General features: G+C 44.1%; 1 protein-coding gene across 2 annotated transcripts in view; it reads left to right on the top strand.

The window, feature by feature from the left end:
• The first annotated feature begins 3,407 nt into the window (after window positions 1-3,407).
• Window positions 3,408-18,691, top strand: part of NARS2 (asparaginyl-tRNA synthetase 2, mitochondrial) — a 48,565-nt gene continuing 33,281 nt past the window's right edge. For both annotated transcript variants that reach the window (XM_021533847.2, XM_077781303.1), the window contains exons 1-5: window positions 3,408-3,530; window positions 6,565-6,674; window positions 7,040-7,160; window positions 7,836-7,976; window positions 11,122-11,202. In XM_021533847.2, coding sequence (XP_021389522.1) covers window positions 3,408-3,530; window positions 6,565-6,674; window positions 7,040-7,160; window positions 7,836-7,976; window positions 11,122-11,202 — 576 coding nt within the window. The remainder of the gene's footprint in view (window positions 3,531-6,564; window positions 6,675-7,039; window positions 7,161-7,835; window positions 7,977-11,121; window positions 11,203-18,691) is intronic.

Here is an 18,691-nt window from a genome sequence, read left to right as displayed (position 1 = left end):
CCTCCCTCCCTGCAGACACCCTGACTACTGGTGTCCTGCTTCCCAGCCCAGACTGACATTACTACTCTGATCCAGAAAGAGCATCAATGCTCTCTGGAAAGCTTTTAGAAGGGCTCTGCTCTGCATGGCAAGGAATTAAATCTACATTCATACACAGACATGTCTTTGCCAACACCTAAAACATCTCCAAAACACCCAGTCTGTGTACCAGAGAGGAGCAGTGATGTGAGTTATGCAGCACTACATTGACCCATAAGGACCTACTCAAAGAACCTGAGATCTGGGGTCATCCCGGGGGCTATGTTTTGTGGCTCTGATGTTGCCAAACCACTGGCCAGTGGGGACAGCATCCAGCAGTAAAAAGAAGATGGGCAGCTATAGGAACTGAGGCCTACAACCCTGAGATTGTGCTGTGAGATGTGTGGCTAAGGGATTTCCATGAACTATTCCATGAGATGTGTGGCTATGAGATTCCTGGGGGGGATAGTTTATCAGGTGAAGGCCAGGTGACCCCCACCACTCAAGAGGTGGAATAGGGAGTAATGCTAAGGTGTCATGGTTCTGTTCCACCCTATTGCAAGACCCACAGCCTTTGTGACCTCTCTCTTTGTTACTCTTGATATCCCTCATTTACAAAGTGGCTGCCCCACCACTTATGACAGCAGGAACAGAAGATTTGACTACGGTCTCACCTCCACTTCCCCCAAAATTATAGTGATAGCATTTGGTGTTTATAGAGAAGGATATTCAGCTGGATGAGAAAAGTTCAAGTCCAGTCCAAAACCATGTGAGGCCAGAGTTTCCTGTGTTATGTCCTTACCCACAGGTGGTCCTGGAGCACGATGAGTCTGAGAGGAAGGACCTTACCCCTTTCCTGGCGTGTTTAGACATTGCCACTGGTGCTACCCTCTATACTTCCTTAAATTAATTGCTTATTTGTCCTGAAGAGGGTTTAATGAGTCAAATAACCCTGGAAAAAATATTCTGGGCAGTATGGCAGAACAGGAGAAAAAAACCTATAGCTGACAGCAGTAATAAATGCACCATGTGTGACCAGGCACAGAGAACACATAACATGCAGTGAGCAGTCATTGCATATATGGCTTATTCTCACATTAGCCAGGAGTTCCCTGAACAACAGAGCCCTAATTTCCTACCAATTCACATCCTGTGTCTCTGCCTGACACTGCAGCTGTACCAGCTCCTTCCTGCACTGTGATTCTCTAAGAAGCCACATGACAGCAGTGTTCCAATACACAACAAAGCTCAGTGCTGGCCCTTACAGGAGGGGATGGTGACTGGCATTAAAATAAAGCTAATTGTGCTCACTCAGGAGTACAAAGACATGCATGCCCCTGTGTTCCCATCCAGCTCTGAGGCAGTAACCCATGTGTGTCCAGGCAGTCTGCACAATTCCATGCAGTGGCACAGAGCTCAGATACTGGCAAAGCTGTCCTTGCTGCCTGAGGATGTGCTTCTATCCCTCCCTCCACCTCCCCTCCCTGTACCCCACCCCTGACGTCTCCTGTGCTACCTCTCAGTGTCTTTCCCATCCAGCTGGTTATGTCTGTGGTCCTGCTCTGCAGCTCTAATTCCTCAGGATGGTGTTTCAAGGCAGGTCAGAGCTCAGGTCAGGACTGAGCCCGGGGTGGGGACATTGACTTATTTGGAGCAAAAGAAGAGGTGAAGGAAGGCCCTGGCAAGCAGCTTTGGACTTTGAGGACAAGAAGCTTTTCATGCACAGATAAAAAGAACCACATGGGCAAGTTAAAAAAGCTTTCCTCTCTCTTTCCTATAAGCCCTGCTTGTTTCTTCTAAATGCATCAATTCCTTTCTTAGCTGGGACTTTACAGCAAGGTAAAGGATTTGCCTCCCTACAAGCAGTGTCACTACCAAAGCTGCCTCCCAGCACCTCCTGGCCCTGGGGCATCCCACTGCTGCTCTCTTGTGTCACCCACAATGACACAATGCTCCAATGATCAAAGCCCAGCAATGAGGCAGCCTCTGACCACAAGCACAGCAGGCGTTTTCAGCTGCTGCCTCCCTGCACTGATGCTGCAGAAGAGGGACAGGCACAAAATCAGCCAGCAGAGCAGCAAAAGCTGGGCAGCATGGGGAAGCAGCACTGACTTTACACATTTCATAGAACCACAGAATGTTTTGGGCTGCAAGGGATATTTTAATACCATCAAATTTCAACATTCCTGCCATGGGCAGGGGGCCCTTCCATTAGACCAAGGTGATCCAAGCCCCATTCAAGCCAGCTTTGAACACTTCTAAGGTTGAGGCAGCCACAGCTTCTCTGGGCACCCCCTCTTCCAGAGCCTCACCACCCTCACAGCAGAGGATTTCTTCCTCATGTGCAATCTAAATCAACACTCTCATTTTAAAACCATTGTCCCTTAACTTTGCACTAAAGGTTTCTCTTTCTTATAAGCCCTCTTTCAGTTTGGAAGGCTGCAGTAGGAAGAAGCCTTCTTCTCCCCAGGCTGAGCAGCCCCAACTGTCTCAGCCTGTCTCCATAGCAAAGGTGGTCCAGCTCTCTGACCATCTTTGTGCTCTCCTTTGTACTCAGTCCAATAGGTCCGTATGTTTCCAGTGCTGATGACCCCAGAGCTGGATGCTCCAGGTGGGGTCTCACAGGAACAGGGGGCAGAATCTCCCGCCTCGCCCTGCTGGCCCCACTGCTGTGGATGCAGCCCAGGATAGAACTGACTTTCTGGGTTGCAAGAGCACGTTGCTGGGTCATGTCCGATTTTAAGCCCACCTCTATGGCCAAGTCATTCCCTGCAGGGCTGGAGACCCTGATGGTTGCTCCTCACCATCCACCCATATGAGCTGGAAGGACAGAGGGGCATAAGCCTCAGAAAGAAAAATGAGAAAAAGCGTATTCGTCATCAAGCTTGCAGAGCAGATCCAAGTCCTGCGCCTCTTGTCAGGAAAAGCGAGGAATATCGAAGGGCTATGAGAAAAGCCCAGGAGGACGGGAGAGGTGAAGGTCCTGAGAACCACCGCGCTGCCGCTGAGGTGGTCCCAGAGATCAAGAGGATACCCTACCCCGCCACGGGGATCCCTTGTGTCCCAGCACGGGAATCAGGGAGCATCCTTCCTGCCAATCGCGGGATCGAATTCCCTCGTGCCCCGCTAGGAGCCGACACCCCATTGGAGGAACTACATTTCCCAGGGCCGCTTGCGCCCGGGCGGCGGAATAGGTGGGCTGAGTGGCGCATTCTGTTCCGATTGGCTGGTCGGGGACAGTCGGGGCGGCCATTGGCTGGGCGGGCGGTCACGTGGGGCGGCGGGAGGCGGGCCGATTCACGTGGGGGCCGTGCAGGAGCGGGGCGGGAGCCGAGGGAGGGTGGCCGAGCTCGGGCCGGGCTCCGGGAGCGGCCCCGCCGGGTCTCGCCATGCTGGGCGCCCGGGGCGGCTGGCGGGCCCTCCGGCGCTGCGCCTCCCTGCCGCGGGCCGTGCGGCTGCGGGTGCGTGAGGCGCTGGGGGCGCGGGAGGCGGCGGAGGCGGTCAGAGTGCAGGTGCGTGCCCGGTGCGCCCGGCCCGGAGCCCGGCGGAGGGTTCGGGAGCCCGGCGGAGGGTTCGGGAGCCCGGCGGAGGGTTCGGGAGCCCAGCGGAGGGTTCGGGAGCCCTGCAGGGCGTGTGCTGCGCTCCCGGCTGTGCCGCGCCGCCGTGCCCAGCCTCTCCCGGTGCGCTCCCGCCGGGCGCGCTCAGGTCGCTGCTGTCGCAGCCGGAGGAGCTCCGGGGATCGCTCGGGAGGAGTGTTGTCGCTGTGCTGGGGTGTACTAAATGTGTGTACGCTGGCTCTGTCACCGGCTCTGTGCTGGAGAGCCTGCGGGCTGTTCTTAAAGCTTTTTCACAGGTCTTGTGCCGCGTACATGCAGGTTTAGAGCTATGTCACAACCATCGATAACACTTCCACTGACGTTTGTATTTGGCTCCTCTTGTGAACCAGGATAGCCTGGAATCAATGGGCCTTTTAGCTGTAGAGCACTTTTCCTTGGCATAAGGATGTGTGTTCCCCTGTTTTCTGGTGTTTCCAAGTGGCAGAGCAGTGATTGCACACACAGAGTCCCTGTTTCGATGCAGAGCTGTCCCGTTGTCAGGATTTCTGGATGAATACGAAATGGACCGGGGAACTTCGTAAGAGTTTCATACAAAACTGAAAGAGGATAGATTTAGCATTATAAGAAGGAAATTTCTCACTGTGAGGAGGGTGAGGTACTGGCATAGCTTGCCTAGAGAAGATGTAGCTGTTCTATCCCTGGAAATGTTCAAGGCCAGGATGGGACTTACAGCAACCTGCTCTAGTGGAAGGTGTTCCTGCCCATGGCAGTGTGGTTAGAACTGGATAACCTTTAAGTTCCCTTCCAATTCAAGCCTTTCTGTGATTCTACTGACCCAAAACCAGTTTGTAGCACATTGGTATTCCTGCTCACACAACAGGTGAAGCCTAATAGGGTAGGAAGAAGCTCATCTGGTGTTGGTTCTTTTCAGATGTAGCTTGATGAATTATGCAAGCTAGAATAAACTGATGCTAAAATTTGCAGTGCTGTCATTCCTCCCCCCTCCCTGTCCTCCAGACCCTTGCTGCTTTGTTCTTCCCCTTCGCTAGCAAAGTATGGGGATTTTGTATTAAAATGGGCTAGGAATCCCATCTGGCTTAAATCCAACCTTAAAATGGCCAGGTTGTTGGAATGTGCAGTCTAGTGGTTACAGTCAGGATTGTCCCTTTTCATTCATTCTGGTAAAGTGTGAAGTGGTCAGAACATTGCTGCCACAGCTTCTGCTGCTCCAATACACACCTGTGGGTATGTCTTACTTCCTATTGCAGGATGCGAGACTGCACCTCTTATTTATTAGATTTCAGAATAGCTTGATGAGGTGTCAAAAAAAGCTCTTGAGAAAGTTTCTTTGTTCATTTTTTGCTGTGTTTTGTTAAGGAGTGTTTGTGGAGGGGGAAACTGAGGAAAAATATCTGCCATTATGCATTAAAGATGCATCCAGTAAAACATACATATGGTGTGTTCTGGGGATTCCCTGGAATACAGAAGATAAGCACAACAGCTTCAGGCATGTTACTGTAGGAAATACCTTTTACTTTCACCATACAAATAAGAGAATGCCCAGATGATCTTGTTTATTTTGGGTGGAACACTCTGCAGGGGTGGTTTACCCTGTCTGATGCACTAGATTCATGTCTTTAAAATCTTCCATGGTTCTTACATGGAATATGGAAAGCACGTTATACAAGCCTGTGTAATGCTTTGCCTGTGTTAGTAGTCATTCTTAAAACTATAACACGCTTTACTTGTGCTGTTTAATTCTTGGTTTGTTTTGACTGGGTGACAGAAGTAGATGGATTTGCATTGGTTTGTCTGGTAAAAAATCCCTAAAGCATTTTGTTCACTTTGACGTTATTGGGACTATTTGGTCCCTTCCAGTTAAGAAAAATACAAAACTGATTGGAAAAGAGGCAGTTTGGTTGTTTAATCAGCACTGGTTTTGGTTGTTCTCTACAATATTGTTAGAAGATGATCTGCAAGGCCCCCAGCAGATAATTTTGCTTTGAAGGCCAGCTTTGTCTCAACTCTGGTTAGCTGAGAAGCAGCTATGGGAGTTACATTTTGCATGCTATTACTATTGCTTGCTGTCTTGGTACTGACTTAACATTTCCCATTAAAAAGTAATTAAAATTTATATATCATTAAAAAACTCAAATTAAGACATTAGCCTGCACTGTACATAGTAAGTTTTCCTGTTTAGCTGTTACAATGAATTGGGGTATCATTAGTTTTATTCTTTTCATGAAACTGAACAAAGTATTTCTAAATTTTTTTCTTAATAGCTTTCTTTTTCCCATGGGCTCAATGAAGCAGTCTTGGTTTTTGAGATGAAAAGAGAAATATCCAAGGCAATAATTTTTATTTTTGTTTTGCATGAATACGTAGTTTTTCATGTGAATCTATTGGCTGCAACATTGTTTTAGCAGTCCAGCATTTTAGGGCACATAAACCACTAGTGAACAGATGTGAAGATTTGAAACATTGGAACCTTTCTACAAGGATACACCAACAAAACTGATACTGAAAACCATCAGAATGGTCTTACACGTATTGTAATGAAGACTAGTGCATTACTGGTCTCTCCTCTTTTAGTAAGAAGAGTTTGGAAGGGACATCACTGATAGGAATATATACTTTGCCAAAACACTTCACATCTTCAGAGCACTTTGTTGCTTTCTGTATTCTCAGCTTCCCAAAAATGCAGGTACATCTTTTTAATCCTTACTGTTCTCAGGAAGAGACTCTGCCTCAGAAGGCTTTCTACCTAAGGATTTGTTTCTCTCTGCTTTGAAGTCAAAAGAAAAATTGACACTTAACTTTTTTCTCTTTTTGGTTTGTTTTTTTTTTGTCTCTAAATATACACTTGCTTTGATTTCAGTAAAAAGCTGAAGTAGGCCTGAAGTGGTGTGTCCAGCTCAGCTGGAAGAAGAGCATGAGTACAAGGAGTTCCTGCCAAATAATAACAAATCTCTTTTTCTTTAATCTCTAGGGCTGGGTTCGCTCTGTCCGATCCCAGAAGGAAGTTTTGTTCCTGCACATAAATGATGGGAGTTCTCTGGAAAGCCTCCAGGTGGTTGCTGATCCCAGCCTGGAAAAGAGGTAGGTCCATTTGAATGGACCTACCTGGAGAAATACATGTGCTTGGAGGGGTGTGCTTAGGCCTCCTTTCCTGTGCCAGGGACTCACTAACTGTGTTTGTCTCCACCAAGAGATCCTTCTAATAAAAACCTGTCACTTTTCTCCCCACTTGTCCAACATGCTTGCTTTGGCCTAAATACTTCTATAGCTTTGTAATTCTCTTCCCATTCCCACCTCTGCATTTAATAATTTTTCATTTGTCGGTTAGGCTCTATGGCTACAGCATCTCTTGTGATCCTAAGTAATCCAGCTAAATTAACAGCAATCTCTCTTCTGAATGTGGTTGTATCAGCGCCTAGTTAAGCTGTTATTTTTTTCTTGCTTAGAGACCTGACCTTTGGAAGTGCAGTGGAAGTGCAAGGGAAGCTTGTCAAAAGTCCTCATAGGATGCAAAACATGGAGCTGCAAGCTGAAACCATTCATGTGGTGGGACCTTGTGATATTTGGGTATGTCACTATAGCGGGAGGGGTAGGACTGCTGGAAATCAATTTTTGAAGGTCCAAGAACCCAGCAAAGCCTGCTTGAAATTTCTTTAAGTCTGAGTGGTCCTGCAGACTTTGATTTGTCAGCAGTGTCTGTAGGGTGCATCAGAGGAGAAACACTGGATAACCATGAAAGCTCATTTCTGTGACAGAGCCATTTCTCCATGGAAAAGGTGTACAGGCTGACAGTTAGGAGTATGCCTTTGTCCCACCCTGAAGCACTTAATTGTGCAGGTGGCTTACCTGCTATGTCCAGCTTGGCTATGAATTGGAGAAATGGTGGAACTGTCAAAACAGTCCACATTGTGTGGCTGGAAGAGCCGTATCTGTCACAGGCACACTCAGAAACAGCTTGCTGTTACTGCAGTGAGGAGAACAACTGGGTTTCAGGAGGGCTCAACATCCAAAAGGTGGAGTGTTTTATAATGCTAATACTTCCTCTCATGTTCATGCTCTGCTGAAAGCATTGTAAAAAAACCACAAAATAACCAGAAAAGATAGGCAGAAGCATCTAGTTCCTCTGTGCTCTGTAATGGTGATTGAGTTTTAGTAGGGAGAGATGGCATTTGTGAATAGCAATAAAACTGCATGGACTCCCAAGTTCTCATCCTCTTACTTTGATTTCCTTGTTGTTTTCAGTCATTTCCCCTGAAAATGAAGGAGAGGCACCCACTGGAGTATGTCCGACAGTTCCCTCACCTGCGCTGCAGGAACAACACGCTGGGTGCCCTCCTGCGAATCCGCAGTGAAGCCACTGCAGGCATCCACTCCTTCTTCCAGGTAAACCCTTCTGTACCGAGCCTCTCGAGTAGAAGGTTCCACTCAGGCTGGCTTTATAGGAGCAGGTTAGGAGGAAGGAGCAGGAAGGAGCATGACATCTTGCCTGCAAGGTATGGATTTTGCACACAGTGGTTTTCTTTCCAGGCCTGAGCCTGGTTGGGCCTTGGCCAAACTGTTGCTTGTGATCCGGTTAGTGCATCTGTGGCCTGTCAGTGTCTTTCCACCCATTTCCTGTTACTTAGCCCTTTCACAGAGTTGCAGTATAATTGCCTGCAAGTGTGTGGTCTGTGGAACACAACAGAATATGATCTTGTTTAACCCATCCTCTGCAGTGACCGTGTAGTCCTTGGACAGAAACCTCCTCCCACATGGAAAAATCTGTGATACAGGAACACAGACAGACTGACTCAGAGCTTCATGTTATTCTCAGTTCTTGCCTCTTACTGCAATAACAAGTCTGTGTGGATGCTGTTGGCTGACATTAGGAGACTCCTGGTCTGATGCATTTGAAACTGATGGGTGTGAACCACCTGTGTTTTCTGGGTGTGTCACTCTTAAGCTGTGGGTACAGCACAGGCTTTGTCCAGGCAGGAGAGCAGTGAATTGGCTCTGATGCCACATGTCACATAGAGACCATGTGTGACTAGAAAAAGAAAGGTAGCAAGTCCTCTAGCACGCCTGAGCCTTTGTTTAAAGCTGTTCCTGTAAATAAGTATGTTTTAGATAAGCTGGCTTTAGATAGAATAGAATCATATTCAGATAATTCTGATGACAAAATTAATATATAATAATTAGTGTGGCCCAAGGAACAGGTTAAAAATGTTGAGATCAATTTCTGGTTCCAGGTTTACTGGTCTTTGTTGCCTGCAGTGGCAAAGAAGGCTTGCTTGCTCCAAGAACTGCCTGTGTGGAATTGCCTGGCGTTTGAATGAGTTTTGTGGGTTTTGTTGGGGTGGAGGGGGTCCCATGTCAGGTAAAGCAGGTGGTTTCAGGATTGTGCCTGCTGCTAAGACAGAAGCCAGCTGTGTTGGGAATCAGGGTGTGCCGGTGTCGAGCCGCTAGATGGCATTGCCTACAACGGTTTGTGCTTCCAAACCTGGACACCGCAGGCAGCCAAGCTACAAAACCACCTTATTATACAGGCTTTGCTTCTCCAAGCCAGATCCTGCTCACGCTCTGCCATACCTTCCTGTTTACAATGCTCAAGAGCACAGCTCTATTAAAAAATATAATCTATCATCAATTTAGCAGCAGCAGCTACACTAAAGTTATTTTTAAAGGAATAAGGAAGATTTGGTCCCGGACTTGATACTTACAAAAGCTTGTGTGAGAACTCTCCTAGCACCAGGAAAGTCTGTGGTTTTATTCCACCTCTAATGGAAGGAAGTCTGAAAATTGCCACTTGCATCATCCCAAGAATATTGCAATTTCCAACTTGACAATGTCAGAACATACCATAGCTGCAAAGTATAATTTGAGCATTTTCACTGGGCAAAGCTCTAAGGAGCTTAATGGTGGAAGAAAACAAGTGGAGTTGTTTGAATTACACAAAATTATCAAGACCTCTGTAACTTTAAAAACCTCTCTTGTTTTAGCCTGTTCATTTCCAGGGATGAATGACTAGTGACAAGTGCCTTTGGTTTGGATGTTGAAAGCTAAAATGTCCTCTTTAAATCTTCTCAGAACTGTGGTCCGTGTGGAATAGAAACATTGTTCCTAGTAAGATAGTTGCATTGTGAATGGCAATTACCATTCTGTGCATTAAGTTCCAGGTTAGTGAGAGCCAATAGTGCAACTTGAATTATTTTAGAAACTTTTATAAGGGGAATTATCCAAGATGCTTTTAGGGGATTCTCTTATTTCAGATCTGTGCAGTTTGCATTACTTTCCAAAGCACGTAAGGGATCTTCTATGTGAAGTGTGCTTCTTTACAGCAACTGTATGAGGAATTTAGACATTTTTCAAACATCTCTTGTAGAGCTGGGAGGCCATGTAACCAGCAGGGCTCTGAATATGCAGGGAACTGTGTCAGAGGCCTGCATTTTGTACTGCTAGACTAAAACTTCCTTCTCCAGGCAAAGCAAGTAGCTCTGGATCCAAGACTTCCTTCTGTGTGGTAACTGGATCCCAGTGAGGAGCCAAGGTCTTTGTACCTGTAACCAAGGTAGCCTAGAGCTGACTGCAGGGACTTTGCTCCCTCTTGGTTGTGTTACTGTACTCCCACAAAATGCATTGCATGTCCATATGAGGTTTTCATTCCAAATTAGTTTTAGTTTGCTTCTCAGAGTGGGCAGTAAATACTATTCCTGTCTTCCTAGTTCCTTAACAAGCTGGTGATAAGGACCAGGACCTCTCATGTGACTGACTGAATTGCATTATTCTGGTAAAAGCTGTGAAGCTAAGATGTATCCATCCACTGAATATTGGGTTGCAACTGTTTTAAAAGCCTATGGCTGCACTGCAGGGAAATCCAGAGAACAGGGGCTCTCTTCATTCAGCCTTATTGGTTTCAGAGGCCTCTACTGGATTTATGAGCTATTACATGAATGTGTAATTCTGCAGGTATCTAGAACATGACCAAGCCAGGGCATACCCTGTCTCTTAAAATCAGCTTGACTTCAGTATCGTAGAAGATGCAAGGTAGGACTGGGTGTTTTTAAGGTCTCTTTCATCCAGTGTGTGATTTCTGTCATCCAACATATTTGACCTTCTCTTAATGCAGCACACAAAGCATGTCCTTTGCCTAACCACTGCCTTCTAAAAAGCTGAAAGAAACAAAGTGTTAAGGTCTTAGGGGTTAATTTGATCTAAATGGCCCAAAGATATAAAAATGCTGGAGAAAGTGAGAAAAAAGGGGAATGGTGTGGAGACAGGACATTGCAAAAAAAAAAAAAAAAAACAAAACCTCATAGTAATAACATAAATCTCTTTTGGTTATGAAACCTGGAAGAAAATGCACAGGTAGTAAACACTGATTTGTAAATCATGGTAGCATTTAGTTTGTCATCTCCCCCTGTAAGGCAGAAGCTACTCAAAAGACTACATGTGCTGTCCTGGCTGGGGGCTAATGGCCTAGTTATGTGTGCTGGTTGATGTCATCCTTCAGGGTGACAGCTTGTTAACTTTGCTGTTCTCTCTGTTCCAGGATAATGGATATGTGCATATTCATACCCCCATAATTACATCCAATGACTGTGAAGGTGCTGGGGAACTCTTTCAAATTGAGGTAAGTTGGGTTGCATAAAGTTTGTTTCGGTTTGTTTTTTTTATTTTTTCAAAGCAATTATTGAGTTATTAAAGGTTAGAGGAAATATTTATTTTCATGAATCCTTTAATGTACTTCTGTGGGTTTTTTTTAATATAGCAATCCTTTGTTTCAACTAATAATTTAGACAGTTAAACAGATACATTGACTTTTATTGCTATTGAGCATTAATCAGCACCTTTTGTACTGATGAGGTTGCTCTATCCCTGGTGCTGTGGAAAATTTACAAAGAATAACGGAGCGAGGTGGAACATCTTAGTAAACAAAATGATGTGATCATAATAGCCCAAGAGATGGGATGGGTCATTCAGGATAGACTACTACACTCAAATATTTTTTAGCTTTGACACAAAGAATACAATCAATCATGAGATAATCCTTTAAAAAAAAAAAGCAATATCTGAAACTCCTTTTTACCAGCATGTACATACAGGTTCCTCCCTACAAGCTTCTCCTGTTGTATGTTTGAATTCTCCCCAAGTATTGTCAAGCCTTCCCATAACCTCCAAATTACTGCCACAATCTATCATTGTGAGAGTGCTTCACATCATGGGTCAGAACCTCCTGTGAAACTGAAACACAGCCATAACCACACAGATATCCCCCACAGATTTCTCATGATTCCTGACCCCACAGTCATAAATCTTACAGAATTCCATCTACCTTTTATACTTCTGTGTCTGAAATTCAGTCTTCTGTCTCAAACAACAGCATCCATTGCCACTTACACGTACTGGCTCCAGCTTTGGTGGTGATTCATCTGTAAGCAAAAAGAAAAATTGTTGAGGTAGCAGTTACTTGCTGTGGGATCTTGTCTTCCACTCTGCACAGCCTTGTGGCAAAAAAAGCTTCTGTCTACTTGTTCTCTAGGATCTCAAGGTTTAACCTGTGCTGCCAGTGATTCCCGTCCAGACTGGTACATGTGGCTCAGCTTTTTGCTTCCTGGGACAATAGGGTTGATTAGCTAAACTAAATTGTTCCTGTTTAATTGAGATGCCTTAATGCTACCCAAGGTTCACTCCGGGCTGTTGCATGCAAATTAAGACGTGAAAACAAGTGACACTTAATGATGGAAACATTATGCAGTTTGCAGCTGTACAGTGTATTGCATCTTCAGTACAAATTGTATCCACTTGAAAGCTGTAGAGGATGCAGGACTACAGCGTAGGTGGCTGGTAACAGAAGCCCTGATGCAAATATTGAATAAGGTGCTAAACTGTGAGCCTGAAACTTGTATGAACTGAATCTTCTCTAAATGCATGGTTCAAGGCAGACATTTTACTCCTCTCCAGTGGGATTGCTGAGGTGCAAATAATATCTGTCTTGGGGAAATGTAACTACAGCTGTGCTTGAAAGGTGTGCTGTAAGTGCCAAGTCAGACCCCATTAAATGGCCTGTGCCATAAAGGAAGGAATTCACAAACCCACTTGCTGCTGGGCAGAGGGAAGTTCTCCCCGATTTCCTGTTTTTTCTTCGATTACAGCTTCATTGTCTGGCTTCATTTAGGACTTCGTTTTGTTTCTGCAAAGCCCTATTCACAATTGGTCCTGGCTAGCAGAGCTCTTAAGGCCGCCTGCTGTCCTGCTGGGATCACGTCACTCCACTGGAGCAGTGACACTGTTTTTTGACAGTGAAAATATGGGGAAGATTAATCCTGCCTGAGCCAAGTATGTGATGCTGTCAGACACAAAATAAGAGTGACAGAAGGGTTTCAGACATAATAATAAGGCTAAGGTATTTGCAGCAAAGCCCAGAATCTTTATGTGCTTTTAACCAAACCAACTATCAAGACATTCTTGTCTTCTGTGTTCAGTCACTTTTTAAGCTAGTCTTTAATTCACTGTTTGAGCAGGACAAGGGAGACTATAAATTCATGTTCCTCTTATATTTGAGGAGGAGCTAAGATTTCTGGTGATGGGAATTGATGAAAACAACCTTCACATTAGATTCTTCAGTTTAAAAAAATATTTAGATCCTGTTCCTTAAGTTTTAAGACCCATCTTCTAGCTGCGACCAGAATTGGTGTCCTATTACTCCTGAATTTGTAGTAGGTACAATATGTCTGCTGTTAACAGGTTGGGGTTTTTTCTGCCTTTTGGTTTTGGTTTTTTCTTTTTAGCTCCTGTGAACAGTGCATAGAAATAACAGTCTCAGCAGTTTAGCTGACCTGCTGCAGTGGAGTAAGTTGAAAACTTTAGTTGAATAGCCTTTAGGACCCAAGTAGAGACTGTTTTTTCTACCCACTGTGAACTATTGCCTTTAAACAGCCGTTTTCTCTTACTGCCACAATTTTAATCCTCTGACTAACGTCTGATGGCTGCTTAGGCCTGTGCATTCATTTGAAGTGATGGAAAGTGAAGAGAGTAGGAATATGTTTTTACATGTGAATTGAAGATATGGGGGGAAATGTATCTGAAGTTAGAATGAAAAGGCTTTTTGAAATACGGTCTTTGATTCCTGAAACTCTTAATCCTGTAGGATTTGTGTTTGTTTATATGTTCAGCTTCCTCATTATCTTTGTTTGGTTTTGGATGTACTGATTAGTCTGTACATAGCTTTGGTTGGGGTGCTCTCATATTAGGACTTGGATTGGGGGAAAATCCATATTCCGTCTCTGCTGGGCAAATCAACTAAATATTTTTTAAATGAAGTACTGTACTGGTGAAAAGAGTGCAGTAAGCAGAGGACGTCTTAAAGAATAATTAAATCAGACAATGGTAACAATTCCAGAGGAAACTTCTCCACCTGAAAAGTGTAGGTTTGGGGAGAAACTGCTGGAAGTGTGAAGATGACTACGCAGACCTCAGCAACACCGTCTTGTGGCTTTCTGCACTGTTGACAGTCTCTTTCTGTGGTGGGAGCATATAGGGGAGAAAGCATCTTGTTTGTGTTTCTTTCTTTAAAGTAAATATATTGAAAATACTAGAAGAGCTCTGACTGTTGAAAGCAGTGTTTTAGTATCATCCAAAGCAGGATGAGGTAATTCTTGAAACAGGGAGAATGCAGATCAGCAGGGGCTGATAGCCCTTTTTCTATTTTAATCTGAAAATAATTCCCCTATTCCAGCAGTTTTAGCACCTACACCTTAGCACAGATTCTTTCCTTGCTTTTTGTTTTTTTTGCTTATTTTTGTCTTTTATTTCTTCTGAAGTCTAAAATTCTTAGCAGCTTTTTATGTTGCAAGAAACTTTACCCAGTCCCCTTCTGTGGCTGCGTCCTAATAAATTTGCCATACTTTTGTCCTCGTGACCCAGCTGCATGTCTATTCCCTGCTATTTTCAGTAGCCTCCCACTCTGTCTGCAGTTGAAGACTCCCTGTTTTCTGAGGCTCTTGCTTTCTTTTCCACTTTGCTCCCTGGAAAATTTTCTTTGTGTGGCCACTCTCAGCTGCTGTGGAGAAGGTGGAGGTTTCTCAGTGCTCTGTAAGAGCCAGTCTGGCCCAGGACACTCCAGCTGGTTCAATGCGGGTCTCCACAGCCACTTTCCCTGTTGCCCAGCTGCAGCCTTTTAAGGGAGCTCAACATGCAGTGAGTTCCAAAGCATAACAGCTGTATCATGCATTCACAACTCCTTAAAGTGGATCTCACATGCAGTTTTTATTGCCTGTGGCTGTATTCCTGCCTGGGACCATTCTCTACATGTAAGGAGTGCTGCACTCTAACTTTGGGCTCCAGCAGAGGTAAAATGTGCTCTGTGTGAGGCTTGTTTCTTCCCACATGCACACCTCATAGCACCTAGATGGTGACTGGCTGAACCCAGGATCTGGATCAGGCCATTTCATTACTTGAAAGGATATTTAACTGTAAACCTGAAGAACTGTCCAGGTATAGTTTTCTCTAAAATGCATCTGGAGATTGTATGGTGTTGGGCTTTCGGGAGTTTTTTGCCCCTCGCTCACCGGAGTGAATGTCAAAGTTTTTAGGTTCCTGAAGGTGTAAATTTATGGCTGTGCCAGCTGTGGCACCAGCAATATCTACTGCTGCTGAAGATACAGAAACTTACTCCTACCATCCCTTTGGTGCTACTGAAAAATACCCTTGTCAGCACCAAAGAAAGTTGGGATCTGCTGGGGAGGATCACAGTTAAAAACAACATTATTAGTGTCTGTAAGGTGTTTTCCCTTTTGGAGATGTGTGATGGTCTGGGAGGCTGGTACTTCAGAGATGTGCTTGGCAGGGATCAGGGTAAGCTAGACCTGAGCTGAGGGATGGTTTGCTTTTTTATGTTCTAGCTCTCCCAGTTTCTCCTCATTTCTGCCTGATTCATATCTGCCTGTCCAGTCCATATTTATGAGATGTAATGCATTCCAGTACATATTTATGAGATGTATGTCTCAGCAGAACCAGCTGCTATTGCTCAGTGCAAGTCCAGCTGGTCAGAATTAGGACTTGAATTGCAAGGAGGACTTCTTAGAAGTTAGGAATTTTGCAGGGGTTGTCTAAAACGGAAAATCCAATCGTGTTTATAATGTGGTGTCACAGAGGGCAAATCTGGATTAAAGATGTGTTTCTGGCATGGTGGTGTGGTCCTGGGCTAGAGCTACAGCAATGATTTCTGTGAGCTTTGTGAGCTTTTCAAGTCTTCTCTGATCCCTTCCTGCTTTTGGCTTGCATAGAGTGTAAGATAGAATCAAACAGTTTGTACTCTCCTGAAGCTAATTGCCTCAAGGAGGAGTTAATACAAGACTGACATCAAAGGGAATAATTGTAAATTAAATCTTTAGACATTTGAGGAGATGGAGAACAAAACAGGTACTAAATCCAGTTGTTCTTGTATTTACAATGAGAATAAAAAGCCTTTGAAGTTGATGTCAAATACTAGCTAGCATGTTTATAGCACATTTACTCTGAGACACCAAGATGTTTCATATAGATTTCCTCTCCCTTTTCCCCCATTGTAATTTGGGTAGTTTTTGACTCTGGGATGGAAAGAGCTTGAAAGAAAACCCATAATTCCCCTCCTAATCTTTTATCAAGTCCATGTTTTGGGGTGGGGAATTGGGAGAAGTGTCTATCTAGTTGAAGTAAAAGCACCACAGTGTTGTTGCTTCGTTTTGCTAGTCGTGGGCATGAAAACCAATCTCACCCAGTGTCAGCAGCGAAGGGATAGTGTCCCCTAACATTTGTTTTTCTTGTACCAGTGGCTGTGGTTTCATATAATGGAGAAGCCATCTTGATCTAAAAGGCTGAGTATGAATCTGGGGCACAGGTGCTTGGCAATATTGGCCTGTGCTCAAATGTGTAAAGTGGAGAAATCGCCTCCAGTGGATTAGCTGTACCTGTGAAATGCACAGCTGCTGATTATAGAATCTCCCCTTGCTGAAGGTGTCCCTTCTGAACAAAAAGGGAGGCATTTAATTTTTCCTGCACAGAAAAGTTTTCTGCATGAGCTGTGTTGTGCCCATTGTATTGAGTATTGTGCCTTAGGATGAGGGAGAGCAAGTGGGCAGCTGTGAGAGGGGAGGTGATCAGATGATGATGGGGCAGTAAAATTTAATCTAAATATTGCTGTGTTTACGCTTCACCTTCTGTCAGAAGCCATTCAGGAGCTGCTCACAATGCAGACATGCATCTTGGGATCTCTGTGACCTCTCAAACAGGCTGCAGGTCTTCAGGAGCCCAGCTGAGTTGTAGATTGTCTCACTTCATCTAGTCACTTACTGTGTTTCTATTTTCCTTATGTCTCTCTGAGATCACATCTGATGTGGAAATGAAAAATGGCAAAAAGTCATTATAAATAAACCAGGTCCCAGCTCCTGGAGACAGCTGTGTCCTGATTGTGGATTTGGGGGGGAGCATTGAGATTTTGTGGCTGATTTGTTGCTCTTCTCCTGCTTCTAGTTTGTCTCTTTCTCTTTGTTTAGAAGTTGCATCCTACAGGATTAGGTGGGATTTTTCACTGGTGAAAAAAGGAATGTCTGAACTAAGTTTGCAGGGAAAGAGAAACCAGAAACCATAGCTCTTAAGTGCTCTAGCCATGGTTCTGGGGCTGCAGTATGTGAATGTTTGATGTTTATTAATATCCTTATTGTTTTTGAGCAAATGATCTGGGTTTATTTGATGAAAACAGTAGGGACCTGCTTCTGCATCCTTGGAGTTTGGTGTTTGGTTTTTTAGAACCACAAAACCTCTGAAACAAAGGAAGCAGTCCTGGGATTAGAGCCACAAATTGTCATATTTTCATTGATCTCTGTGGAACAAGGCAAGCTTGCTCTTTTCTTCAGTGTGATGCTGTGAAGAGATAAAACTGCCTTGTGATCTGAGGTTTTTGGAAGCCACTGTTTTATCTTTGTGATGAGCAGCAGAGCTTTTTGAGAACAAAAGCAACACCTTAAAGCTCATAGAGAAAAATGGCAGGTTGTAGGCTGTGAAATGCTGGCAAACAAGGCTCCCTGTGACAGAGCAAGCTGGGGAGTAGTGGGATGGCGGGAGGAAGTGGCATACTTAGCTGAACTAGCAACACTTAGCATGACTCCTAGGAGCTACACCTTCAAAAGTGGGTATTTCAAACTTATTTCAGAGGAAAGTCTTTGTTTTGAAGTGAATGTAGATCAGCCAGACCTTAAAGATTAACTTTGAATTTCCATTCTGTTTTTCTTCTGAACCTTTGGCTCCTCCAAAGTGTAGGATGTTGAAACACAGTATCATTTATCTTCGTGTTTCTTTAAAAGTCACTGAGTTGTGGCCTCTAGAGATCATCTAATCCACCTCAGTGTGCTCAAACAGGGTCAGCTGGAGCAAGTTGCCCAGTACTCTGCTGCTGAGTTTTTTATATCTCCCCAGATGGAGACTTTACAGCCTCTCTGGACAACCTGTTCTAGTGCTTGACACCCACAGTAAATATTTAAAGGTTATTCTTGTTTTCAGACAAATTTTTGTGTCTTTTTTAAAATCTGTGCCTATTATCCTATTGTCTCTTGGGACTTTTTTTTGTTCTTTTGAGGTTTTTCATAATGGAACACTGGACTTGTTAAATTTTCTATTACTTGTAGATTTTTTTATGCTTAAAATATGTGATGACCTGAAAAAAGCATGTAAAAGCTGAAATGAAACATAGTTTATTTTTCACTGCCTATATAATATGTAAACTGTGATGTCTTCAAATTAGTATTGTTTCAGTTGAGATATTTTTGAAGACTGAATAACAAATCTTAGGAGAATATTGCATCACCTTTTTTTTTCTTATTACCGTTTGTCTTTTTCCAGTGGAAGCAAATTCATTTCCCTGTGAAAAGAAAATAACACCGTGTTTAAAGTTTTCTCTGAAAGTCAATGGTACTGACACAGAAAACACTCCTCCATTTTCTCATCAGACTTGAAATTGAATTTTGAAGGCAATGCTATATGAAGCTTCAAACTACAAAAGATAGAGATTCTTCTCTTCCTCCTCTCCATTCATAGTGGTAGAAAAGTGAAAATCGATGCTTTGAAAAGAGGGAAAATAAGCTGTG

Source organism: Lonchura striata, chromosome 2, assembly GCF_046129695.1.
Source record: "Lonchura striata isolate bLonStr1 chromosome 2, bLonStr1.mat, whole genome shotgun sequence".
In the NCBI taxonomy this organism is placed as follows: Eukaryota; Metazoa; Chordata; class Aves; order Passeriformes; family Estrildidae; genus Lonchura; species Lonchura striata.
This window is presented reverse-complemented; position numbering and strand designations above follow the sequence as displayed.